Consider the following 27,487-nt stretch of genomic DNA (forward strand, 5'->3'; position numbering starts at 1 on the left):
CAAAAGGAATGTTCGATTAGCAATCAACAAAGCACCGGGACACAGGGAGTATAAATGACGACCAGGACATAAGTAAAAAAAAAAAAACTAACAAAACTAAAAAGAAGGTAAAAACTACAAAAAAACTAAAAAGAAAAAAAAACTAAAAACTAATAAAAAAACTAAAAAATCTAAAAATCTAAATAAACTAAAAAAGAAAAAAAAGGAAAAAAATAAAGGAGAAAAACAAAACTAAAAAACGAATGTATATACAAACCGGTACACCGGGATACAAATGACGACCGGGACACAGGGAATATAAATGACGACCGGGACACAGGGACACAACTACAACGGGGACACCGGGGGAAACAGGGGGATATAAATGACGACCGGGACAAAAAAAACTAAAAAGAAAAAAAAACTAAAAACTAATAAAAAAACTAAAAAATCTAAAAATCTAAATAAGCTAAAAAAGAAAAAAAAAGGAAAAAAATAAAGGAGAAAAAACAAAACTAAAAAACGAATGTATATACAGACCGGGACACCGGGATACAAATGACGACCGGGACACAGGGAATATAAATGACGACCGGGACACAGGGACACAACTACAACGGGGACACCGGGGGAAACAGGGGGATGTAAATGACGACCAGGACAGGGAATGGTCGATTAGCAATCACCATCAACAAAGCTCAAGGGCAATCATTAGAATCATGAGGTATAGATCTGAATACAGATTGTTTTCCCATGGACCATTATATGTTGCATGTTCAAGAGTCGGTAAACCTGACAATCTATTTATATGCAAAGACAATGGGACAGCAAAGAATGTTGTATATTCGCAAGTTTTACGTAGTTAAAACCATATATATATATATATATATATATATATATATATATATATATATATATATATATATATATATATATATATATATATATATATTCACAGGTGGGACATAGGGACACAACTACAATGGCGCGTAACTATTATGGCGCGTAACGACTTACGCGCGCGGGGGGGGCTTGTCGCGAAGCGCCCCCACCAACTAGGTGTTGGGGTGGCGCGAAGCGCCACCCCAACAGCTAGTATATATATATATATATATATATATATATATATATATATATATATATATATATTTACATATATATATTTACATAATATATATATATATATATATATATATATATATATATATATATATATATATATATATATATATATATATATATATATATATATATATATATATATATATATAAATAAGTTGTCTGTGTGTGGATCTGTGGATCAGGTGACGTCATGTTTGTTCGCATATGACGTCTGAATTATTTCACACTAATACAAAAGAAGAAAAAAACTAAAAAAGGTAAAAACTACAAAAAAAACTAAAAAGAAAAAAAACTAAAAAAGCTAAAAAACTAAAAAAAAACTAAAAAAAGGTAAAAATCTAATAACTAAAAAAAACTGAAAAAAATAAAAAAAGGCAAAAACTACAAAAAAATAAAAACTAATAAAAAAACTAAAAAAGCTAAAAAACTAAAAAAACTAAAAAAAACTAAAAAAAGGTAAAAAACTAAAAAAAAACTAAAAACTAAAAAAGAAAAAAACTAAAAAAAAGGAAAAAACTGAAAAATAAAAGAGAAACAGAAAACTAAAAAAATATGAATAAATATATATAAAAATAAGTTGTTTGTGGGTTATGTCTGTCTGTCTGTCTGTCGAGTGACGTCGTGTTTGTCCGCATATGACGTCTGAATTATTTCACACTAATACAAAAGAAGAAAAAAAACTAAAAAAGGTAAAAACTACAAAAAAACTAAAAAGAAAAAAAACTAAAAAAGCTAAAAAACTAAAAAAAAACTAAAAAAGGTAAAAAACTAAAAACTAAAAAAAACTGAAAAAACTAAAAAAAAGGCAAAAACTAAAAAAAAACTAAAAACTAATAAAAAAACTAAAAAAGCTAAAAAACTAAAAAAACTAAAAAAAGGTAAAAAACAAAAAAAAAACAAAAAATAAAAAAGAAAAAACTAAAAAAAGGAAAAAACTGAAAAATAAGAGAAAAAGAAAACTAAAAAAATATTAATAAATATAAAAAATATAAATATAAATATAATATAAATTAGCAATCAACAAAGCACCGAGACACAAATGACGACCGGGACACAGGGAGTATAAATGACGACCAGGACATAAGTAAAAAAAAAAAACTAAAAAAACTAAAAAAATGGTAAAAGCTACAAAAAAACTAAAAACTAATAAAAAAACTAAAAAATCTAAAAATCTAAATAAACTAAAAAAGAAAAAAAAAGAAAAAAGGAAAAAAATAAAGGAGAAAAACAAAACTAAAAAACGAATGTATATACAGACCGGGACACCGGGATACAAATGACGACCGGGACACAGGGAATATAAATGACGACCGGGACACAGGGACACAACTACAATGGGGACGCCGGGGGGCACAGGGGGATATAAATGACGACCGGGACACCGGGACACAAGGAATATAAATGACGTCCGGGACACTCAAAGAGAAATCACAGACTGGAACACCGGGACACAAATGACGACCGGGACACAGGGAATATAAATGACGACCGGGACACAGGGACATAACTACAAAGGGGACGCCGGGGTGCACAGGGGGATATATAAATGACGATGGCGACTCAGGGAATGGTCGATTAGCAATCACCATCAACAAAGCTCAAGGGCAATCATTAGAATCATGAGGTATAGATCTGAATACGGATTGTTTTCCCATGGACCATTATATGTTGCATGTTCAAGAGTCGGTAAACCTGACAATCTATTTATATGCACAGACAATGGGACAGCAAAGAATGTTGTATATTCGCAAGTTTTACGTAGTTAAAAACATATATATATATATATATATATATATATATATATATATATATATATATATATATATATATATATATATATATATATATATATATATATATATATATATATATATATATATCTATATTCACAGGTGGGACATAGGGACACAACTACAATGGCGCGTAACTAATATAGCGCGTAACGACTTACGCGCGCGGGGGGGCTTGGGGGGGGCGCGAAGCGCCCCCACCAACTAGGTGTTGGGGTGGCGCGAAGCGCCACCCCAACAGCTAGTATATATATATATATATATATATATATATTACATAATAACTTTATAACTGTTATGCCGTTTCGTATTATTTTTCCCTTAAGATTGGTACGAAGTCTACAATTGCATATTGCTCAGACTGTTTTCGCACTTTTTATGTATCCTAGCTTTTAAGCAGATTTTTTTCTTTTAATTCTTATTTTGGATGATGCTATTCTGTTTCCGAAACCACTAGGGAAAATTTTTTTACTTTCTTCTGGCTTGAGATGAAAATCAGTAATATACTTCTGTCTCTTCTTTATCGAACGACAAATGTAGCCGTGCTAGCATGTTACGGCACCAAGTTCAAACTCGTATACCAAATTTGAAATTTTTAATATATATATATATATATATATATATATATATATATATATATATATATATATATATATATATATATATATATATATATATATATATATATATATATATATATATATATATATATATTACATAATAACTTTATAACTGTTATGCCGTTTCGTATTATTTTTCCCTTAAGATTGGTACGAAGTCTACAATTGCATATTGCTCAGACTGTTTTCGCACTTTTTATGTATCCTAGCTTTTAAGCAGATTTTTTTCTTTTAATTCTTATTTTGGATGATGCTATTCTGTTTCCGAAACCACTAGGGAAAATTTTTTTACTTTCTTCTGGCTTGAGATGAAAATCAGTAATATACTTCTGTCTCTTCTTTATCGAACGACAAATGTAGCCGTGGTAGCATGTTACGGCACCAAGTTCAAACTCGTATACCAAATTTGAAATTTTTGCTTTCCTGATGTAATTTTGCCATTTTTTCCTTTTGTAATCTCCGAGAAAAAATGTTGCTACCTACTGCATTGAAGATTTATTTTCGCTTTTGTAAAATTTAAAAAAAGAACACGGACCGTGTTCCGAAAGTGAACAACCTAAGTATAGACACATCTGCTGTGTCTTTTAGCGCGCCAATCCTGTTTGAAAGCTCTGCTTTAAATGAAAAGTGAGGTCAACAAAAGCAACTGACTATTACTAAAAAAAAAACGAAAAAAAAACAACAAATAAACACCCCAAGTTTTGAAACATCTACTGTGTCTTTCAGCACGTTAGCCCTTTTTGAAATCACTACTTTAAATGGCGAGAATAACATGACAAGTGAGGTCAACAGAAGAAACTGGCTGTTATTAAAAAAAAAAATAAACACCCCAAGCGGTGAAACATCACTGCTTTAAATGTTACGAATAACATGACAAGAGAGGTCAACAGAAGTAACTGACTATCATTAAACGCACCAATTACACAGTAAGTTATGAATTTCATTCGCATTGGGAACTTGCGGCGGCGCGCAGAGATAGCCTTTTCCCTCTCTTTCTGATTCCTAAGAGATCGAACTTCAATCTTCCGAATAAAGGTCCAGCAACAGGGTCGTGGCTGAACCATCAAAAGCAGTGTGCCATCCCTAAAGGGCTTGGCTTTGTTATGAAAGCCAGGATCATTGCCTTTATTTTGTTTTTGGTGATATTCCAGCAATTTCCTCAGGACGTGATTACACAGACAGCAAATAAAAAGGGTAAGTCTTTCAGTGGCTTTTCAGATCAATTCGAGACTTCTATTCGAAGTCTAAGGTAGTTCCCCTATAAATGAGGATTTACTGAACAATAAAAATAAAAAACAAAACTTGTAAATTACTACCTTGAAAATTTCCTGCAAAAAGTTATTAACATAAGAAAAATTAGGATATTGAAAAAAAAGGAAGAGCATCCCCAAAAAGGGTGCGATAGTGACGAAAATTACGCTATCAAATTCAATAGGAATTATTGAATCAAATTCAATACTAACGAAAATCACGCTATCAAATTCAATAGGAATTATTGAATCAAATTCAATACTGCGAAAATTACGCTATCAAATTCAATAGGTCAGATAATAGAGTTTTTCAGCACTTAATCCATAAAATCAGAATGTACAGTATTTTTCCGAAAAGGATAGTCACAGAAAGGTGTTCATAGGACTATTTCAAAGGACTATTTTTTTTAGGGGTATTGCATCGACTCATGGTCTTAGAAAACAGGGACAGAGTTCTTTCAAACCTAATTTTAAAGTTATGGAGAACTTTCTAAGTAAAAAGAAAGATGGCACCAAATGATAGTGTTGATTTCTGTCATTTTATATGTTCAAAAAGGGACGAAAACTATTCAAACATTTTCAAATGAAATTAAAAAGCAATGTAAAACCTTAAAACTCACTTGAATAAAATTGTTATACAGGGGGGGGGGGGGGGGCTCCATCATTTTCTCCTCTGTCGTTACACTTTTTCTCTCAATACTTTGAGTATGAATAGCTATTACAAAAGATCAATAAGACCAAAAGTGCAAATTATTCATCATATTACTTCGAGAACGATACAACTCATTTAGTAGTATTTGCTTTAACAACAAAACTTTCAGTTCAAGATTTTGAAAGGCACTTCGGTAAAAAAAAAAATATAATAAAAACTTGCAATTTTCGCATGGTTGTTCTTCTTATGTTCGAGAATTCTTCAGAAAAGCAATAGTAAAATTTGGCGCAAAGGAAAAAGTAATGACGGTGGTGGCACAACTCTTGGTTTTAGACTTTAATTTCGCTTTTTAATTTTCTTTGAAAGAGTTTTTTCATTACGAGAACTAGAGCTATACTAAGGTTTTGTTATTTGAAGAGCATTTTACAATCTTCTTTTGAAATTTTTGAATTCATTCCATATTTTAAAGTGTCAGGGACCCTACTGTTCGGTTTAAATTACTGAAAATTCGAGCAGGATCCAACAGAGTCATTAAAAATTCTGAAATTTCAACTTCAAGTTACGCTACTTTAAGTGATCGCATATGGATTCTATTAATAAGTTATATCCAACTCATAGTGACACAACACCCATTACGAATGTTGTATGTAAAATATCTTTGATATCGTTGTTCACAGTGTGAGTTGCCCAACTTTTTCTAAGTTATCCCTAAGCTTCGTAATACCCTTAAAAAAAAAATCAAAGGTCAGGAAAGACAACATATATACAGACCGTTTTCCACTTAAATAATATCTAGATCAACACATATCGTTTGGGCTATCTTTGTCACTTCCTATGTAAACTTTCCAAATGTCTACAATGTCCTACAATTCCGGAAGTGTAAAAAGAAGACTTATTTTTCACTAAAAATTCTAAATGCAATGTCGTTGAAAAACAGTGGCGCTGCATTAGAATTAATTTACACGTCTTTTTTTCTATAAAAAAATGCCAACAAAATTTTGATAAGGAATCACGATGAATCAAACACTTCGTAGTAAGAACTGTAAGCAAGGAGCGACCCGGCTCAATAGCAATCGAGACTCTAAAAAACGAATTTTGATACCAATGAATAAATTAAAAGAATCAGATTTTTATTTGATTTGAAATATGTAAGTTTTTCAAGTTTCACAGAGTCTTCATGGAGACTGTGGGGGAGTATGTCGTCCCCAAAGACATAGTTATTAGGTTTTTTTTACTATGGTGAATAAAATGGCTAACTAAGAATTTTTATCTGGTGACTTTGGGGAAAAAATGAGCGTGAGAGGGGGCTTAGGTGTCCTCCAATTTTTGGTCACTTAAAAAAAGCACTAGAGCTTTTAATTCCCGTTAGAATGAGCCCTATTGCAATATTCTAGGACCACTGGGTCGATACGATCACCCCTGAAAAAACAACAAAAAAACAAATAAACACGCATCCGTGATCTGCCTTCTGGCAAAAAATGCAGAATTCCACATTTTTGTAGGTAGGAGCTCGAAACTTCTACAGTAGGGTTCTCTGATACGCTGAATCTGATGGTGTGATTTTCGTTAAGATTCTATGACTTTTAGGGGGCGTTTCCCCCTATTTTCTAAAATAACACAAATTTTCTCAGGCTCGTAACTTTTGATGGGTAAGACTAAACTTGATGAAACTTATATATTTAAAACCAGCATTAAAATGCAATTCTTTTGATGTAGCTATTGGTATCAAAATTCCATTTTTTAGAGTTTTGGTTACTATTGAGCCGGGTCGCTCCTTACTACAGTTCGTTACCACGAACTGTTTGACTATTGGTATCAAAATTCCACTTTTTACAGTTTCGGTTACTATTGAGCCGGGTTCGTTACCACGAATTGTTTGATATCCACGACTATTCGTAAAAGTATGGTAAAAATCGGCCTCTGTTTGTTTCTAATAAGCAAATGGTCACGTGAGACCGTCAGACCAAATAATATATATAGTTAGATGGCGAAGCGGAATCTGAAATTATAAAAAAAGAAAAAAACGTTTTTCTTTTAGTATTTTACAACGAAATTGTCATAGATCGGCAAAAAAGAAATTAGCAGAGCAAAATGAAAAATTAAAATACAAAAATCGTTAATGTTTTACTGTAATTTGTTATTACTCTTTTGTATTAGCTTTTCGCATATCTTTAACTAGACTTTGCAGTAAAACCTCTTTGTCATTGTTGCCAAACACCGGCACTGAAAGTTGAGGATCGAATCAAACAGTTCGTGGTAACGAACTGTATTAAGGAGCGACCCGGCTCAATAGTAACCAAAACTCTAAAAAATGGAATTTTGATACCAATAGCTACATCAAAAGAATCGCATTTTAATGCTGGTTTTAAATATATAATACCATACAAGTTTAGTCTTACCCATCAAAAGTTACGAGCCTGAGAAAATTTGCGTTATTTTAGAAAATAGGGGGAAACGCCCCCTAAAAGTCATAGAATCTTAACGAAAATCACACCATCAGATTCAGCGTATCAGAGAACCCTACTGTAGAAGTTTCGAGCTCCTATCTACAAAAATGTGGAATTTTGCATTTTTTGCCAGAAGGCAGATCACGGATGCGTGTTTATTTGTTTTTTTTTTTTTTTCCCCAGGGGTGATCGTATCGACCCAATTGTCCTAGAATGTTGCAAGAGGGCTAATTCTAACGGAAATGAAAAGTTCTAGTGCCCTTTTTAAGTGACCAAAAAAATTGGAGGGCACCTAGGCCCCCTCCCACGCTAATTACTTTCCAAAGTCAACGGATCAAAATTCTGAGATAGCCATTTTATTCAGCGTAGTCGAAAAACCTTATAACTATGTCTTTGGGGACGACTTACTCCCCCACAGTCCCCGTGGGAGGGACAACAAGTTACAAACTTTGACCTGTGCTTACATATAGTAATGGTTATTGGGAAGTATACAGGCGTTTTCAGGATGATTTTTTTGGTTTGGGGGAGGAGTTGAGAAGAGGGGGATATGCTGGGGGAACTTTCCTTCGAGAATTTGTAATGGGAGAAGAAAATTTCCATGAAGGGAGAGCAGGATTTACTAGCATTATTTAAAAAAAAACAATTAAAAAATAAAAGTGAAAAAGCTTTTTCAGCTGGAAGTAAGGAACAGCAATAAAACGTAAAACAAACAGAAATTATTACCCATATGAGGGGCTCACCTCCTTCTAATACCTCGCTCTTTACGCTAAAGTATTTTCGGTAATTTCAACTACTTATTCTACGGCTTTTGTGATTCAGGGGGTCATTCTTAATAAATTGGGATAAAATTTAAGCTTTAGTGTAAAGAGCGAGGTACTGACGATGGGGCGAATCCCCTCATATATGTAATAAAAACATGAGAATACAAAAGTTCTTTACGTAAGCTAATTTATAAGTTACGTAAATCTTTTACCAATAAAAAGATTCGTAAAAAATTAAAAGTTCTAGTTGCCTTTTTAATTAACCAAAAAATCGGGGGGCAACTAGGCTTCGTCCCCCGCTCTTTTTTTCTCAAAATCATTCGATCAAAGTTATGAGAAAGCCATTGAGCCAAAAAAAAAATATGCAAATTTCGTTTTGATTATTCCTCTGCGGAGAGCCAAAATCAAAACATGCATTGATTCAAAAACGTTCAGAAATTAAACAAAAAAAACAAGTTTTTTCAACTGAAAGTAAGGAGTGACATCAAAACTTAAAACGCACAGAAATTACTTCGTATATGAAAGAGGCTGCTTCCTCATAAACGCCCCGCTCTTTACGCTAAAGTTTTTTACTGTTTTAGAAAGAAGAATTGAGAGAAAGAGTCAAACTTTAGCATAAAGAGCGGGGCGTTGATGAGGAAGCAGCCTCTTTCCTATACGAAGTAATTTCTGTGCGTTTTAAGTTTTGATATCACTCCTTACTTTCAGTTGAAAAAACTTGTTTTTTTTATTTAATTTGAGAAAGCTCAAAGAGACTTTTGAAAAAAGGGGGTATAAATCTAGATTTTGGAAATACGCAGATATTTCAGATTTTTAAGCTAAATTCTCAAGTGAGCATTTCATCAGCTCTAAATGAATTTGTAAAGAAAAATATTATTTTACTAGAGAGGCATTGTAATTTTAAGTAAAACACAGAACAATAAATTCTAAGAACGCATTTTTAAACTGTTGTTTTCTGTTAATATACCACATGTTTAATATAAATTTCCCTGCTACTAAAAACATTAAATGACAGTTCATGACTCTTCGCCGGCAACGTTTAAGCCATGACCACGATAATTATCACCATAGATTACAAGTACCCAACCAGGTGTGATATATTCTTGTACTCAACCTTTTACCAAAATAGATGGCACTACTCTTCACTTATTTTTATTTTAAACTTTATCACAACCACGTTTCCACAATTAGACAAAAGCGAAGTTTTTGGTTGAAGTAGGAAAAATGTAACTAGCCAGCTTTTTCATTTGGTTATGGCTCAGGACCGATTTTTTGCCTTAGTCATCAATTGTAATCATCTGCAAATTCTGAATATTCAGCAAATTGTAGTCTATAACATATTCTTATGTATCTATGTATATGTACATGTGTACTTATATCATTCATCCAAACCTTGTTTCCACGATTCGACCAGAAGAAACGTTTTGGTCGGATTTACAAGTGAGATCCACTTTCGCTAGAGACTCATGCTTTGCTGTATACTTTCAGTTCAACAACAAACAAGCAATTGTTCCCAATGAATATTTTATATTAAGATCATATCTAATAAATTACTGTATGAAAACACCCCTTACATCAAAAACATACTATAATCTGATGTTGTTAGACTTTCACGTTCAGTAGTCTACAATAACTATTTTCTTACGATAACTGACCCTTATCGTTAACAAGTTTTCTACGTGTTTCCTACCTGTACTAGTAAATCAAATATCTATTATGTACATCACATGCATATCACAAACCAGCACTAGTGCTATCTACTGGATTGTAGATTTCACACCAATACTAGTATATACTTGCACTAGCATTACATATCCGTATTATATATCATATGTGTAATACAAACCTGCACTAGTACTATATACTGCACAGGGGATTTCCAACCTGCAAGAGTATATCCCACACCTGCAATGAGCAACACATGTGTAATACACTCCCGCACTAGTGCTATATACTAGATAATAGATTTCCCATAAGCACTAATAAACACCTGCACTGGTATATCTGATATCTACTCTGTATATCACGTACCTGCACTAGTGGTAACTACTAGAAACTGGATTTCACACCTGAACTAACAAATACCCGCACTAGCATATCACATACCTGACTGTATATCACATATCTGCACTAGTACTATCTTGTTTTCATAGTTTTTTTTTAAGATTTCTGTTTGTATTTTCTTTTAGACACCTTCTACACAGACAGTAGAAGAGAAGAAAGGCGGAATAGCCATCAGTATAATTTTACTCATAGTTAGAGCCTAGTAATAGCTGGCAAACTGCAGTTGAAATTAAAATTAGTTTAGAAACATTATCACGAGACGTTACTCAGACCACTACTCAGACAAACAGTATTCTTACACATTGAAGATTGGGGCAACTAAACGACCCGTAGTTACCGGATTTCCTTCCAGTATTTTATTGCATGCAGAGGTGTATTAGCTAACTGCATGCTGAGATGTATGCAAGCTAACTACATTAGTACATTTCTTCAGTCGGGTATCAAAAGATTGTTTTTCCATAATTGTAAATTTTCAGAAGAGCAAAAAAGAACCTCAAAACTTTTTATTTCCCTTCCGATAACCTTGAAAAAAGGATTGATATGTAAAATCATATTAATCAGTTTTTGTCTTACGGTTAGCGGGGGGAAAATAAAAAGTTGTGACGTTTTTTGGCTCTTATGAAAATTTACAGTTATGGAGATACGACCTTTTGATACCCGACTGACGATTTGACTTTTGCTTTACGACAAAAGTCAACAATAAAAACCAAGTTAACGACCATCAGGCTATGAGGGTAAAGCATATCTGCAGTACTTGGTACTTGAATTTGAAGCTTATGGAAAAAATCCTGGACAAATATACCGAGGTCTGAATGTCGTCTTAATTTACCCGTCCACATTTCAGTAAATTGAAGTAATGTAAGGAAGACTGGTACAAAAGAGTCATTTGACTGTCTATAGTACGTATTTTGTCCTGATATTTCCTTTGTGTCCTTCAATTCCAGGGGAAATCATTTCGTATATTTTCATTAAGCGGAAGTCATTTATGTTTCTCTGTTAAAAAGCCTATTGACTTGGCTAAATGGCCTGTTTTGATGTCAAGCCCCGAGGCGAGAAGGGGAAATCGCATCCGTTTCTTTAACGCGTTTCTATGTAATTGGCTAGTTGTTAAAATAAAAATATTATGCTTTACTCTAGGCTCTAGAGTCGTTCCTACATCATCTAATAGGGTCAAAGAAAAAAATTCTTTCCCTTCGTGTCTTTATGGTTCTTTCTTCTCTAGAAAATAATTAAAAAACAGAATACTTCGTCTTTCGGAATATCTCTGCATATTCGAATTGATATAAATCTGTTGACTACGTCCTACGTTATTCCAATTAAACCATTTGGAATATTTCAAGGAAAAGGGGTAGGTTTCAGAACAAATCTATGCGGAATAATAATGAATCATGATTAGTATCTGTTATGGGCCTTGGAAAAAGGGGGTCACCAGTTGACCTCTTCTGCCAGGACCTCCAAAAAAAGTTTCATATGTAAGTCAATCAAAACGTAAAAGAAAACAAGAGCTAAGAGCTCATATGGCACTTGTGACCAGGTCGGAAGAGCCAAGAGCTCATATGGTATGAGCTCTAACAAAATTCTAAGAATCAATAGATTGCTTTGAAAGGAGAATTAGAGGGTTAATGCCGGTCTGGATTTAAAGTGAGAGCTCTCAGTCACGAGGTCCTTCTAAATATTAAAAATTCATTAAGATCCGATCACCCACTCGTAAGTTAAAAATACCCCGATTTTCTAATTTTTCCTACCCTTTCAGGCCCCCCATATGGTCGAATCGGGGAAAACGACTTCATCAAGTCAATTTGTGCAGCTCCCTGACAAACCTACCAATTTTCATCGCCCTAGCACTTCCAGAAGCACCAAACTCGCCCAAGTACTGAACCCCACCATCTAACTCCCCCAAAGAGAGCAGATCCAGTCCGGTTACGTCAATCACGTATCTACAACATTTATACGCGTTTTCTAAGATTTTCGGCTTCCCCCTCCAACTCCCCCTAATGTCAACAGATCTGGTCGTGATTTGAAATAAGAAATCTAAGACATGAGTTCCCTTTAAACATCAAATTTCATTAAGATCCGGTCATCCGTTCTTAAGTTAAAAATACCTCAATTTTTCTAATTTTTCCGAATTAATAAACCCCAGCTCCCCCAAAGAGAACGGATCCGTACCAATTATGTCAATCTCGTATCTATAACTTGTGCTTATTCTATCCATCAAGTTTCATCCCGATCTCTCCACTCTAAGCGTTTTCCAAGATTTCCGGTTTCCAAGATTTATATTTCCCCCCTTCAACCCTCTATGTCCCCAGATCCGATTCGAATTGAAAATGGAGCATCTAAGGCATAAGATTCTTCTATGTATCGAGTTTCATTAAGATCCGATCACCCATTCGTAAGATACCTCAATTTTCACGTTTTCTAAGAGTTCTGGTTTCCCCCTCCAACTCCCTTCAATGTCATCGGATCTGTTCGGGATTAATAATGAGATTCTAAAGCACAAGATCCTTCTAGATATCAAATTTCAGTAAGATCTGATCACCCATTCGTAAGTTACAAATACCTCATTTTGTCTAATTTTTCCCAGCTCCCCTCCCCAACTCCACTAAAGAGAGCGAGTCCCCCGCGGTTATATCAGTCACCTATGGTGGACTTGTGCTTATTCTTTCCACCAAGTTTCATCCCGATCTCTCCGCTTTAAGCGTTTTCCGAGATCCCCCCCCCCTAATGACACTGGATCCGGTCGGGATTTCAAATAAGAGATCTGAGTTTCGAGGTCCTTCTAAATATAAAGTTTAATTAAGATACGGTCACTCTTTCGTAAGTTAAAATACTTCATTTTTTCTATTTTTTTTAGAATTAACCCTCCCCCCCCCAAATCCCCTGAAAAGAGCAGATCCGTTCCGGTTATGTCAATCCCGTATCTAGGACTTGTGCTTATTTTTCCACCAGGTTTCATCCCGATCCCTCCACTCTAAGCGGTTTCCAAGATTTTAGGTTCCCCCACCCCCCAACTTCCCCTTCACCTAAATCCAGCCGGGATTTAAAATAAGAGCTCTAAGACATGATATCCTTCCAAATATCTCCTTCGTAAGTTAAAAATACCTCTTTTTTCTAATTTTTCAGAATTAACCCTCCCTCCCCCAACTCCTCAAAGAGAGCGAATCCGTGCTTGTTATGTCTATCACGTATCTAGGACTTAAGATTATTTTTCCCATCAAGTTCCATCCCGATCCCTCCACTCTCGGCGTTTTCTGAGATTTAAGGTCGCCCCCCCAACTCTCCCCAATGTCACCGGATCCATTCGGGATTTAAAATAAAAGCTCTGACACACGATATCCTTCCAAACATCAAATTTCATTAAGATCCTATCACTCCTTCGTAAGTTAAAAATACCTCATTTTCTTAATTTTTAAGAATTAACCCTCCTCCCCCCAACACCCCCGAAGAAAGCAGATCCGTTCTGCTTATGTCAATCACGTATCTAGGACTTGCGATTATTTTTACCACCAAGTTTCATCCCAATCCCTCCACTCCAAGCGTTTTCCAAGATTTTAGCCCCCCCCCCCCCAATGTCACCGGATCCGGTTGAGATTAGAATAAGAGCTCTGAGACACGATATCCTTCAAAACTACAAATTTCATTAAGATCTGATCACTCATTCGTAAGTTAAAAATACCTCATTTTTTCTATTTTTTTAGACTTAACCCTCCCCCCAACTCCCCAAAGAGAGCAGACCCGTTCCAGTTATGTCAATCCCTTATCTAGGACTGTACTTATTTTTCCCACCAAGTTTCATCCCGATTCCTTCACTCGTTTTCCATGATTTTAGGTTCCCCCCAACTTCCCCTTCACCAGATCCGGCTGGGATTTAAAATAAGAGCTCTGAGACATGATACCCTCCCAACTATCAAATTTCATTAAGATCCGATCACTCCTTCGTAAGTTAGAAACACCTCTTTTTTCTAAATTTTCAGAATAAACCCTCCCTCCCCCCAACTCCCCCAAAGAGAGCGATTCCGTTCCGGTTATGTCAATCACGTATCTAGGACTTGAGATTATTTTTCCATCAAGTTTCATCCCGATTCCTCCACTCTCAGCGTTTTCCGAGATTTTAGTCCCCCCCAGTGTCACCAGATCTGGTCGGGATTTAAAATCCCGACCACAAATTTTTTCTAACTTTTTAGAATTAACCCTCCCCCAAATCCCCCAAAGAGAGAAGATCCGTTCCGGTTATGTCAATCCCGAAACAATATTCCCCCATGAGAAGTTCCTCCATGGAAATATCCTCCCACGTAGCCCCCCTTCAACTCTCCCACTAAACAAAAAAAATCCCCCTGAAAACGTCTGTTCACTTCCCAGTAACCATTACTATATGTAAACACAGGCCAAAGGTTGTAACTTGCAGCTCCTCCCACGGGGACTGCGGGGGAGTAAGTCCTAAAGACATGGTTATTAGGTTTTTCGACTATGGTGAATAAAATGGCTATCTCATAATTTTGATCCGGTGACTTTTAGGAAAAAATGAGCGTGGGAGGGGGCCTGGGTGCCCTCCGATTTTTTTTGTCACCTAAAAATGGCACTAGAACTTTTAATTTCCGTTATAATGAGCCCTCTCGCGACATTCTAGGACCACTCAGTCGATACGATCACCCCTGAAAAAAAAAAAACAAAAAACAAACAAACACGCATCCGTGATTTGTCTTCTGGCAAAAAATGCAAAATTCCACATTTTTGTACATAGGTGCTTGAAATTTCTACAACAAGGTTCTCTGATACGCTGAACCTGATGGTGTGATTTTCGTTAAGATTGTATGACTTTTAGGGGGTTTTTCCCCCTATTTTCTAAAATGAGGCAAATTTTCTCAGGCTCGTAACTTCTTATTCCCCCTATTTTCTAAAATGAGGCAAATTTTCTCAGGCTCGTAACTTCTTATGGGTATAATTGATCTTGATGAAACTTATATATTTAAAATCAGCATTACAATACAATTTTTTTTATGTAACAATTAGTGTCAAAATTCCATTTTTTAGAGTTTCGGTTACTATTGAGCCGGGTCGCTCCTTACTACAGTTCGTTACCACGAACTGTTTGGTTGGCTGAAGACTATCCTCGCAGTTTTTTTTTTCTTTTTGGTCTTGCTAATTCTTCTTGTTTTTTTACTTTCTTCATTTTACTCCTAAGTACAAAAAAGTTTAAAAAAAGGCTTTAGAAGTATATATATATATATATCTATATATATAAAAATAAGTTGTCTGTCTGTGGATGGATGGATGGATCAGGTGACGTCACCTGAAAAAACTGGATCAGGTGACGTCAAAACTGAAAAAACTAAAAAAGGCAAAAACTACAAAAAAAACTAAAAACTAATAAAAAAAATAAAAAAGCTAAAAAATTAAAAAAACTATAAAGGTAAAAACCAATAAAAAACTAAAAAAAAAACTGAAAAAACTAAAAAAAGGCAAAAACTACAAAAAAAAACTAAAAACTAATAAAAAAGTAAAAAAGCTAAAAAACTAAAAAAACTAAAAAAACTAAAAAAAGGTAAAAAACTAAAAAAAAATAAAAAATAAAAAAAAAAACTAAAAAAAAGGAAAAAACTGAAAAATAAGCTAAAATAAAGGTAAAAACCAATAAAAAACTAAAAAAAAAAAGGAAAAAACTAATAAATGACGACACTCAAAGAGAAAGCGACCAGGACAAAAGGAATGGTCGATTAGCAATCAACAAAGCACCGGGACACAGGGAGTATAAATGACGACCAGGACATAAGTAAAAAAAAAAAAAACTATCTATATATATAAAAATAAGTTGTCTGTGGATCTGTGGATCGTGGATCAGGTGACGTCACCTGAAAAAACTGGATCAGGTGACGTCAAAACTGAAAAAACTAAAAAAAGGCAAAAACTACAAAAAAAACTAAAAACTAATAAAAAAAATAAAAAAGCTAAAAAACTAAAAAAACTAAAAAAAGGCAAAAACTACAAAAAAAACTAAAAACTAATAAAAAAGCTAAAAAACTAAAAAAACTAAAAAAAAGGCAAAAACTACAAAAAAACTAAAAACTAATAAAAAAAATAAAAAAGCTAAAAAACTAAAAAAACTAAAAAAACTAAAAAAAGGTAAAAAACTAAAAAAACTAAAAACTAAAAAAAACTGAAAAAGGTAAAAACTAAAAGAACTAAAAAAGAAAAAAATAAATGACGACACTCAAAGAGAAAGCGACCAGGACAAAAGGAATGTTCGATTAGCAATCAACAAAGCACCGGGACACAGGGAGTATAAATGACGACCAGGACACAAGTAAAAAAAAAAATTAACAAAACTAAAAAGAAGGTAAAAACTACAAAAAAACTAAAAAGAAAAAAAACTAAAAACTAATAAAAAAACTAAAAAATCTAAAAATCTAAATAAACTAAAAAAGAAAAAAAAAAGGAAAAAAATAAAGGAGAAAAACAAAACTAAAAAACGAATGTATATACAGACCGGTACACCGGGATACAAATGACGACCGGGACACAGGGAATATAAATGACGACCGGGACACAGGGACACAACTACAACGGGGACACCGGGGGAAACAGGGGGATATAAATGACGACCGGGACAAAAAAACTAAAAAGAAAAAAAAACTAAAAACTAATAAAAAAACTAAAAACTCGAAAAATCTAAAAGAAAAAAAAAGGAAAAAAATAAAGGAGAAAAACAAAACTAAAAAACGAATGTATATACAGACCGGGACACCGGGATACAAATGACGACCGGGACCCGGGACCCGGGACACAGGGAATATAAATGACGACCGGGACACAGGGACACAACTACAACGGGGACACCGGGGGAAACAGGGGGATGTAAATGACGACCGGGACACCGGGACAGGGAATGGTCGATTAGCAATCACCATCAACAAAGCTCAAGGGCAATCATTAGAATCATGAGGTATAGATCTGAATACAGATTGTTTTCCCATGGACCATTATATGTTGCATGTTCAAGAGTCGGTAAACCTGACAATCTATTTATATGCAAAGACAATGGGACAGCAAAGAATGTTGTATATTCGCAAGTTTTACGTAGTTAAAACCATATATATATATCTATCTATATTCACAGGTGGGACATAGGGACACAACTACAATGGCGCGTAACTATTATGGCGCGTAACGACTTACACGCGCGGGGGGGCTTGGGGGGGGGCGCGAAGCGCCCCCACCAACTAGGTGTTGGGGTGGCGCGAAGCGCCACCCCAACAGCTAGTATATATATATATATATATATATATATATATATATATATATATATATATATATATCTATCTATATATATAAAAATAAGTTGTCTGTCTGTGGATGTGTGGATGGGTCAGGTGACGTCACCTGAAAAAACTGGATCAGGTGACGTCAAAACTGAAAAAACTAAAAAAAGGCAAAAACTACAAAAAAAACTAAAACTAATAAAAAAAATAAAAAAGCTAAAAAACTAAAAAAACTATAAAGGTAAAAACCAATAAAAAACTAAAAAAAAAACTGAAAAAAACTAAAAAAAGGCAAAAACTACAAAAAAAAACTAAAAACTAATAAAAAAAGTAAAAAAGCTAAAAAACTAAAAAAACTAAAAAAACTAAAAAAAGGTAAAAAACTAAAAAAAATAAAAAATAAAAAAAACTAAAAAAAAGGAAAAAACTGAAAAATAAGCTAAAATAAAGGTAAAAACCAATAAAAAACTAAAACTAAAAAAGGCAAAAACTACAAAAAAAACTAAAAACTAATAAAAAAAATAAAAAAGCTAAAAAACTAAAAAAACTAAAAAAAACTAAAAAAAGGTAAAAAACTAAAAAAACTAAAAACTAAAAAAAACTAAAAAAAAGGAAAAAACTGAAAAATAAGCTAAAATAAAGGTAAAAACCAATAAAAAACTAAAAAAAAAACTGAAAAAACTAAAAAAAGGCAAAAACTACAAAAAAACTAAAAACTAATAAAAAAAGTAAAAAAGCTAAAAAACTAAAAAAACTAAAAAAACTAAAAAAAGGTAAAAAACTAAAAAAAATAAAAAATAAAAAAAAACTAAAAAAAAAGGAAAAAACTGAAAAATAAGCTAACATAAAGGTAAAAACCAATAAAAACTAAAAAGAAAAAAAGGAAAAAACTAAAAAAAATTTTCATCTAAAAAACTAAAAAAAACTAAAAAAGGTAAAAACTAAAAGAACTAAAAAAGAAAAAAATAAATGACGACACTCAAAGAGAAAGCGACCAGGACAAAAGGAATGTTCGATTAGCAATCAACAAAGCACCGGGACATAGGGAGTATAAATGACGACCAGGACATAAGTAAAAAAAAAATTAACAAAACTAAAAAGAAGGTAAAAACTACAAAAAAACTAAAAAGAAAAAAAAACTAAAAACTAATAAAAAAACTAAAAAATCTAAAAATCTAAATAAACTAAAAAAGAAAAAAAAAGGAAAAAAATAAAGGAGAAAAACAAAACTAAAAAACGAATGTATATACAGACCGGTACACCGGGATACAAATGACGACCGGGACACAGGGAATATAAATGACGACCGGGACACAGGGACACAACTACAACGGGGACACCGGGGGAAACAGGGGGATATAAATGACGACCGGGACAAAAAAACTAAAAGAAAAAAAAACTAAAAACTAATAAAAAAACTAAAAAATCTAAAAATCTAAATAAGCTAAAAAAGAAAAAAAAAGGAAAAAAATAAAGGAGAAAAACAAAACTAAAAAACGAATGTATATACAGACCGGGACACCGGGATACAAATGACGACCGGGACACAGGGAATATAAATGACGACCGGGACACAGGGACACAACTACAACGGGGACACCGGAGGAAACAGGGGGATGTAAATGACGACCGGGACACCGGGACAGGGAATGGTCGATTAGCAATCACCATCAACAAAGCTCAAGGGCAATCATTAGAATCATGAGGTATAGATCTGAATACAGATTGTTTTCCCATGGACCATTATATGTTGCATGTTCAAGAGTCGGTAAACCTGACAATCTATTTATATGCAAAGACAATGGGACAGCAAAGAATGTTGTATATTCGCAAGTTTTACGTAGTTAAAACCATATATATATAATCTATCTATATTCACAGGTGGGACATAGGGACACAACTACAATGGCGCGTAACTATTATGGCGCGTAACGACTTACGCGCGCGGGGGGGCTTGGGGGGGGGGGGGCGCGAAGCGCCCCCACCAACTAGGTGTTGGGTGGCGCGAAGCGCCACCCCAACAGCTAGTATATATATATATATATATATATATATATATATATATATATATATATATATATATATATATATAAAGCGGTCGTGGCGTACTTTTACTTATCGAAGTACATATTTTGCGAAATTTCCCGTTAAATATAGAAACAAATCGTTTATAAATTTAAAGGCTAAAATTTATTCGCCAAAATTTTGCTATTTCGCTTACTATAAGCTATTCGTCATGAAAACATCACGTATAAGTACTCATTTAATTTTAGATTTCCGTCGATGGATCTTGCGGCACTTTAAAGCCAACATGTCTCCACGTCCCAGAAAAGTAAAAATGACAGTTCATGGTGTGCGTCTAGGAGCCACAACAGTCGCTGAGCACCCTCCTTCATACCATGCAGGCATTGGGGTTGGGGGAGGAATTGCATGGAGGATCGGACACAAAAGAAATGAAACAGCTAAATACTTTAATCATCATCATGTAAGTACAATAGGTAATTTTTTTCGTATCAGCACATTCATTACATCAGCACATTCATCAGCAATTTATCAGCACATTCATTACAGACTGTGCGCAAAGCTTGATGATGATGCCAGACTTAGGCTAGTCTTTCGGTGTTTTCGCTTTATCAGTCTTTGTTGTTAGTATCTTTAGTGTTTAATGTATTATCTGTTACTGCTTTTTTATCTTTAATTTTATGTTGATGTCTAGTTTCCTTTCTTTTTTTTTTTTTTTTTGCTTTGCCACGAGTTTCATTTATGGATTATAAATAAATCATTATATCAGAAAATGAGTATCAAACAAAAATGTCACCAGATGTGATGCTGGTCAAAGTCATCATAAAATTGCAAGACACATGTGTACTGATAAATGGGGTTAATAAATTTTATGACCATCTAAAAACTCTGCTTATTTAAAAAAAATTTTAATTAAAAAATTAATTAAATTAAATTATTAATTAATTCATTTAAAATAAATTAAATTAAATTAATTAATTAAATTTATATATTAAAAAAAAAAATTGCCCAATTTTTAAAAAGTGCGAATTAGACCTTCTTTGGAATGTAGTCTCTCCCTGATGTCAGTTTGCTGAGAGCTTACTAACAACAACTTGTCAGGATCTGAAGCGTCTTTCTATAAAATGTCTTTGTTTGTTTTTGAATTCCATTTGAGGAACGTATCCACGTTGACCTATGGTCCATTTAAGGAATGATAAAAGACCAAACTTAAGACTACAATCTTCCCATAAAATTGATGTCAAATTACTTTATTAAATTTCATTTGTTATCTTAGAGACTAGTAATTCCTTAAGCTACAAATTATCCTACAGCTTGTATACCCTTTTGTAGAGACATAATATGACGGAATTAAAATTTTTGAGCCTAATTCAGAATTCAAATCAAATGATCTCAAACTTGACAGTTAAATTGTTATGTTTTCCTAAAACCTGTTTCCAAGAAAAATTAGTTGAAATAAAATAAGCTATCGGCAGTAATTTTAAGGGGAATCTCTTTATCTCCTTGTAGTAATAATCCATAGATTTGCTTTATTCTTTTTTATTTCATTTCCATTTGATTTCGTCAATCCATAATCAATCCAATCCTCAACCCCTTAGTTATATGACTATCTAACTTAGTTCTGCCTTAGGAATTAGGTATGGACAGATGGATGATAGACTTATCTATCAACAAGTGAAATGACATCATTTTTATGTAGTCCTAAAAAGGACTTATGCCAGATTTGCCTCTCACTCGCTCGGACTATCTGTCTTGGCTTTTTCTACAATTAGCCATGGCTTGATTCCCGCACCTATATGATTGGATTTGGTTTATTTTATTTTATTTCTATTTTAGGGAGCAAAAATCAAAGAGGCATCCAATTTTGAATCCGTATATACTCTTGGGAGGAAAATTACATTTTATTGCTTTGCTGAAGGCACGCCCAGGCCGCACATCACTTGGATGAAAAATGGAATTGAAGTACATTCGCATCCCTATTTTCAAGTATGTAAAGAATTCTCTTCTATGAATCTTATTACTTTCTTTAGATTCCATAGAACGTCAGAGAAGATTTAGCATTATTTACAACAGAGCCATTGCCAAGCATGTCGCTTGTCGTTTTTCTTCATTATTCTTTTTCTTCTTACTTATTTATATCGCCGTAGAGAGCGTAGACTACAACTCTCATTCGCAGAAAGTATCATTCACACTTTTTTGGACCCTTCAAAAAAGTGGCAATTAAACCAGCATTCTCATAAACTTGACCGTGACTCTCAAGCTCAAAACAGCATTCTCGATCTCGGCAAATTAAGATGTCAGTGAGATTCGGAAGTTTATTCCTAAGAGCTCTGGGCCTTTGTTGCCAAAAAACTTTAGGTTTAGCTGAAATATTAACTGCTGAAAGTCTCTGAAGCCTTCATTCACCTAGATAAAGTACTTTATTCTTAAGTATTGAACGAAAACTTGTTCGGAAAGTATTTGGCTAGGCTAAACCTATAGGCACAATTAGCCCATAAAAAGCAACACATTGTCTTCTTGGTACAAATGAAAAATATTAAAAAATGACAGAGGAAAAAACTTTGCATGTTTATTGTGCAAAAAATCAAAATTCCACGAGAATGCTGTTTGAAGTTGTGTGTGTGTGTGTGTGTGCGTGTAAACATCACGGTTTAGCAGGAGCCCTTGGAGTGGTGGAATCATATCCAGTCTGTATTTGATTTATATCTAGGTTTACTCCGACATGCCTGATGGGATGGTACTAAAGGTTTTACCAGCCAAAACCAACACCATTGTGGAAGAATCCTCTATAGGAGGATAACTGCGGCAGGGCGTAAGATCCAGATCTATAGACAACGACCTTTGCAAAGGACTGCCTCAACCCTTCTAGGGTACCTGCAAGACTGGGGACTTTGCAGTCAACTCTATTCCCGCTTGAGGAGTGGATCCTCTCGAGGAAATTATAGCATAGTAAACGACAAAGCATTCACACGCGATTCTGATTAATGCATAATTTTTCTGGGTTTGGTCTGTTTTGACGGCCGTCTTTTGGCTGAAGAATCTCTTCCTAGCTAATTTATCTCCTATAAGTTGCCTCCCCGTAGTAGTAAAATATTTGTAGGTATGAATATATAGTGAGTCGGAGGTAATAGGCTTGGGACTGTCTGAGCAGGATTTCAATTGCCAATTGCTGAAAACCATCGCCAAGATGGGCCCAGGATTGCACAAAGCCTCCATTCATACTGTCCCAGTGCTTGCTGTCTGGTTCTAAGCCGGCTTAAGAGCTTCGGTGTAGACTTGAGAAGATATGTAGATATGTTGATCCCCGTCCTGCTCTGGTATACGGGATCATTGCTTTTCCTAAGGTCAAAATAATTTCAATGATTTAAAGAACATGAAAATTGGAACTTGGAACGTTACGACGTTGAAAAATGACCTATCATATCGACACTTGACTGACGAATTCAGACGATTTGATTTGGAGTTATAAGGAGTTTCTGAGACTCATATCCCAGGGGTAGGAAGCATGAAATTAGGTGACATACAATTTGTTTACTCAGGCCGGAAGGATGGGGTACTTAGACAGGGGGTAGGGCTCATTATGAATAAGGAAACTGCTAAGTCTTGTTTAGGCTGGTAGGGGATTAAAAATAGAATACTAATTGCTCATTTTATTACTAAAAAGTTCAGGATACCAGTTGTAATAGTATAATCCATTGTTGAACCGACTGACGGAGATAGTAGTGACTCACATGAATTTTACTTGCAGCTTCAGGAGTAAATAGACAGGGTCTCAGGTAGAAATAAGGGGTTTTACTTGGAGATTTTAATGTCCAGGTTGGTAGAAATAGGGATAGATGGTACTCTAGCCTAGGTGAATTTGGTGTAGGAAAAGGAAACAGTAATGGCTAAAGAGTTTTGCAATTTTATAGATACAACAATATAGTTATAATCACTACGGTGTTTGGTCATAAAATGGCCCCTAGGTTAACATGGTATTCACGCGATGGTAAGACAGCAAACCATATTGATTATGCTATAGTAAATCGAAGACTGCCAGGATCAATACAAGATACTAGAGTATATAGGAGTGCAGTTAATGACGTTAAAAGTAAAGATAACCATCTAGTAGTGTCTAGGGTTAATTTAAAGCTTAAAATTCGGAAGGGTAAATACCTCTCGGGGTTATAATGTTGGTAGACCCCAGGATGAGTAACTTGAGAGTGAAAATTTGACAATATGGAAGATGGTTCGAATAATTTTAGAAAAACAGTTTGTGAAGTTGCTTATGGTGTTTTAGGGAAGAAAATTAAGACTGCAGCTATGAATATTAGTGATAAAATCATAAATAAAATGCGGTAAAAGCTAAAATGTACACTGTTAAGCAACATGAAATAGCCATGAAGAGACTAAGATGATTTATAGACTAATACTCGCAGTCTTTTACAATGCTATTTCTATCTTTATCTAATTTGCATAATTATGGAAAATTCACGGCAACTTTTGGTGATAAATATGGCTCATACAACAAAATCTAACATACTTTTAACTACACTACGATCATCTTAGGCGTTTCAAACGAAGAAAAAAAAAAAAAAAAAAAAAAAAAAAAAAAAAAAAAAAAAAAAAAAAAAAAAAAAAAAAAAAAAAAAAAAAAAAACAAATGAGATAATATCCAAATTTATTGAATAGATATTCGCTTAACGGTATGAATTTGTCTTAACGGATGAATTTTAAGATTAAATATACTCTGGCAATATCCTTTTATTCAATGCTTAGTTTGCTTCATAAGCTTTGGCTTTCAAAAATCGAAATGAATTAGGCTAAACGAATATACAGTCACTCGGCCACCGTCAAATCTACCAGCCGGTCTCAAAAATGCGTTCCACCGACCAGGCCTGGTATCTATATTGGGCATAAGGGATTAAAGGATATTGGGCCTTAAAAGAATTTTTTGTGGGACAAGCCCATTCCCTGGAAAATTCCTCAGATTTCCCCTCTTTCCTTCTCAATCTCCTTCCGCAAGTACAAAGGTTGAACTTCTGTAAAACCTTTCCTTGTTCCTCTTCTTCAGTACGAAAGTTCATCATTTAAATATGAAAGAAAAACCATAAATCAAACGATTAGGACGTTTTTCGCTTTTTCAAACAGTTCGTGGTTACGAACTGTAGTAAGGAGCGACCAGGCTCAATAGTAACCGAAACTCTAAAAAACGGAACTTTGATACCAATAGTTACATCAAAAGAATTGCATTTTAATGCTGATTTTAAATATATAAGTTTCATCAAGTTTAGTCTTGCCCATCAAAAGTTACGAGCATGAGAAAATTTAACAAGATAAGGAGAAACATCCCTTAAAAGTCATAGAATAAAATTAATTGTATTAATAATTGTAAAAATAGAATTAATTGAAATTTTTAATTTTTTGTCATAAGACAAATCACGGATGCGTGTTTATTTCTTTTTTCCCCCCAAGGGTGACCGTATCGACCCAGTGGTCCTAGAATGTCGCAAGACGGCTCATTCTAACGAAAATTAAAAGTTCTAGTGTCCTTTTTAAGTGACCATTTTGACCCTTTTTAAGTCCCACGGTCATTTTTCCCCAAAGTGACTGAATCAAAATTCTGAGATAGCCATTTTATTCAGCATAGTCAAAAAACCTAAAAACTATGTCTTTGGGGACGAATTACTGCCCCACAGTCCCCGTGGGAAGGGCTGCAAGTTACAAACTTTGACCAGTGTTTACACATAGTAATGGTTATTGGGAAGTGTATAGACACTTTTAGGGTTTTTTTTGGTTGGGGGGAGGAGTTCTGCGGGGAGAACTTTCCATGGAGGAATTTTTCATGGGAGAAGAGAATTTCCACGAAGGGGGCGCAGGATTTTTTAGCATTACGCATATGAGGGGTTCACCTCCTCCTAACACCTCGCTCTTTACGCTAAATTAATTTTATTAATTTCAACTATTTATTCTACAGCCTTTGTGATTCAGGAATCATTCTTAAGGAATTGGGACAAAATTTAAGCAAAAGTGTCAAGAGCGAGGTAATGACGAGGACGTGAGCCCCTTCATATACGTAATAAAAACGTACGAATTTAGAAGTAAGTTACGCAAATTTCGTTTCAATTTTTATGTGCGACGAGCCAAAATCAGAACATGCATTAATTCAAAAACTTTCTTTTATTTAATTTCTTCAGTAACGCACCAGACGACCCATTTTCTTCGAGACTAACAGCTTCAAACCCCGACATAGATCGCAAAAATCCCCTACAAACCTTGACAATATTTTCCAACTACAAACATTTGTATTTCTAGATACACGAATGGTATGTCAAAAATAATGGGATCAAATCAAAAATGGAAATAGATCCAGCAACACAAAAAGATGTCGGATTTTACGAGTGCGAAGCAGAAAACAAATTTGCAACCGATAAAAGAGGATTTAGAACGGACTATGTATCAAAGTTTGTGGACTGAAAAAAAGGAATTATTATAATGCCACGGAGAGCATCGAACTGTAAATGTTATATAAATATTTTGTACGCCTTTTTATCTAATATACTTGACGCAACTTGTATATAAAGAGACAGAAGGGAGAATTCTTATTAAATATGTTGTTGCTGTTTTCTTCCACTTATTGCGCTGTTGTTCTCTTTGAACTATTAAATGGGGAAAAGGTGTGAAGTTTACCTAGACAAAAGATTTTACTAGTAAAAAATGTTGCGACTAAGCAACTTCTCGTTCATTTTACTTGCTTAAAATTTCATACAAAAGGACCAATAACGCTTTAAAGCAAATTTTTTAGTCTTTTTAAGCCATGTCTTTCTTTCTCTTTCATTGAACTCTGTAAAAACAGGAAGTGATGAATGAAGACAACATTTCGTCATCTTCAATATACAAAAAAATAAAAAATAGAAAAAAAACAATAAAAAATCTGAGCAACAACGAAAATGTCTTTAATTATAGACTGCGCCACTAGCAATGTTCCATTTGATGTTTCTGAGCAAATTAGTCAACACATTTTCGAAAGTTCAGGCAAATGGATACTAAAATACTTGAACCACAACTGATGGGTTTCTTCGTTGAAAAAATTCGGCTTAAAAATAAAAAATTCTCAAAAAACTGAGAAAAAGAACATAATTTAAGAACGACAATTGTTTTTATAAACATTTGGACATTTATATTAAAATATGAATCAGTACAGTGGCTTTTTCACTGGTCAAAGGCTTCACAAAAAGCTTTTTGAGAGAAAGAACACTAACAAGGAACAGTTTTTTATTTTATCTACATCTTTTGTAACAACATTCGAAGATAACATCGCAGATTTTATCATACATTCAACTGTAAATCAGAAAATCAATTACGGGCATTTGGCAAACCCATTGTAATACCAAACTGACGGAAATTATTTCTAATCATTTCAACACATAGGGAGACGTGTGGAGTTTTAAGTCCAAATTCGAATTTCTTTTTGTCAATATGTACTCCGGCAGTATATTTTTATTTTTAAATTCCAGTTCACAGCCCATAGTTATTTCAATTTAAGAA

The 27,487-nt window shown here is 34.1% G+C and overlaps 1 protein-coding gene across 1 annotated transcript; it reads left to right on the plus strand.

Moving 5' to 3' along the window:
- The first annotated feature begins 4,507 nt into the window (after window positions 1-4,507).
- On the plus strand, window positions 4,508-26,531 carry LOC136041438 (uncharacterized). Its single transcript, XM_065726107.1, has 4 exons — window positions 4,508-4,705; window positions 20,212-20,423; window positions 21,797-21,946; window positions 26,255-26,531. The coding sequence occupies exons 1-4, from the start codon at window positions 4,615-4,617 to the stop codon at window positions 26,414-26,416; spliced, it is 615 nt and encodes a 204-aa protein (XP_065582179.1). The 5' UTR covers window positions 4,508-4,614; the 3' UTR covers window positions 26,417-26,531.
- Window positions 26,532-27,487: the final 956 nt, after the last annotated feature.

Source organism: Artemia franciscana, unplaced genomic scaffold (genome assembly GCF_032884065.1).
Source record: "Artemia franciscana unplaced genomic scaffold, ASM3288406v1 PGA_scaffold_23, whole genome shotgun sequence".
Lineage (NCBI taxonomy): Eukaryota > Metazoa > Arthropoda > Branchiopoda > Anostraca > Artemiidae > Artemia > Artemia franciscana.

What these genes read in the sequence shown, in the direction of transcription:
- LOC136041438 (XM_065726107.1), top strand. Translation starts at nt 4,615, where the DNA reads ATGAAAGCCAGGATCATTGCCTTTATTTTGTTTTTGGTGATATTCCAG. An exon ending in ACAGACAGCAAATAAAAAGG is followed by an intron (nt 4,706 to 20,211) that starts GTAAGTCTTTCA and finishes ATTTAATTTTAG; the next exon opens with ATTTCCGTCGATGGATCTTG. An exon ending in AATACTTTAATCATCATCAT is followed by an intron (nt 20,424 to 21,796) that starts GTAAGTACAATA and finishes TTTCTATTTTAG; the next exon opens with GGAGCAAAAATCAAAGAGGC.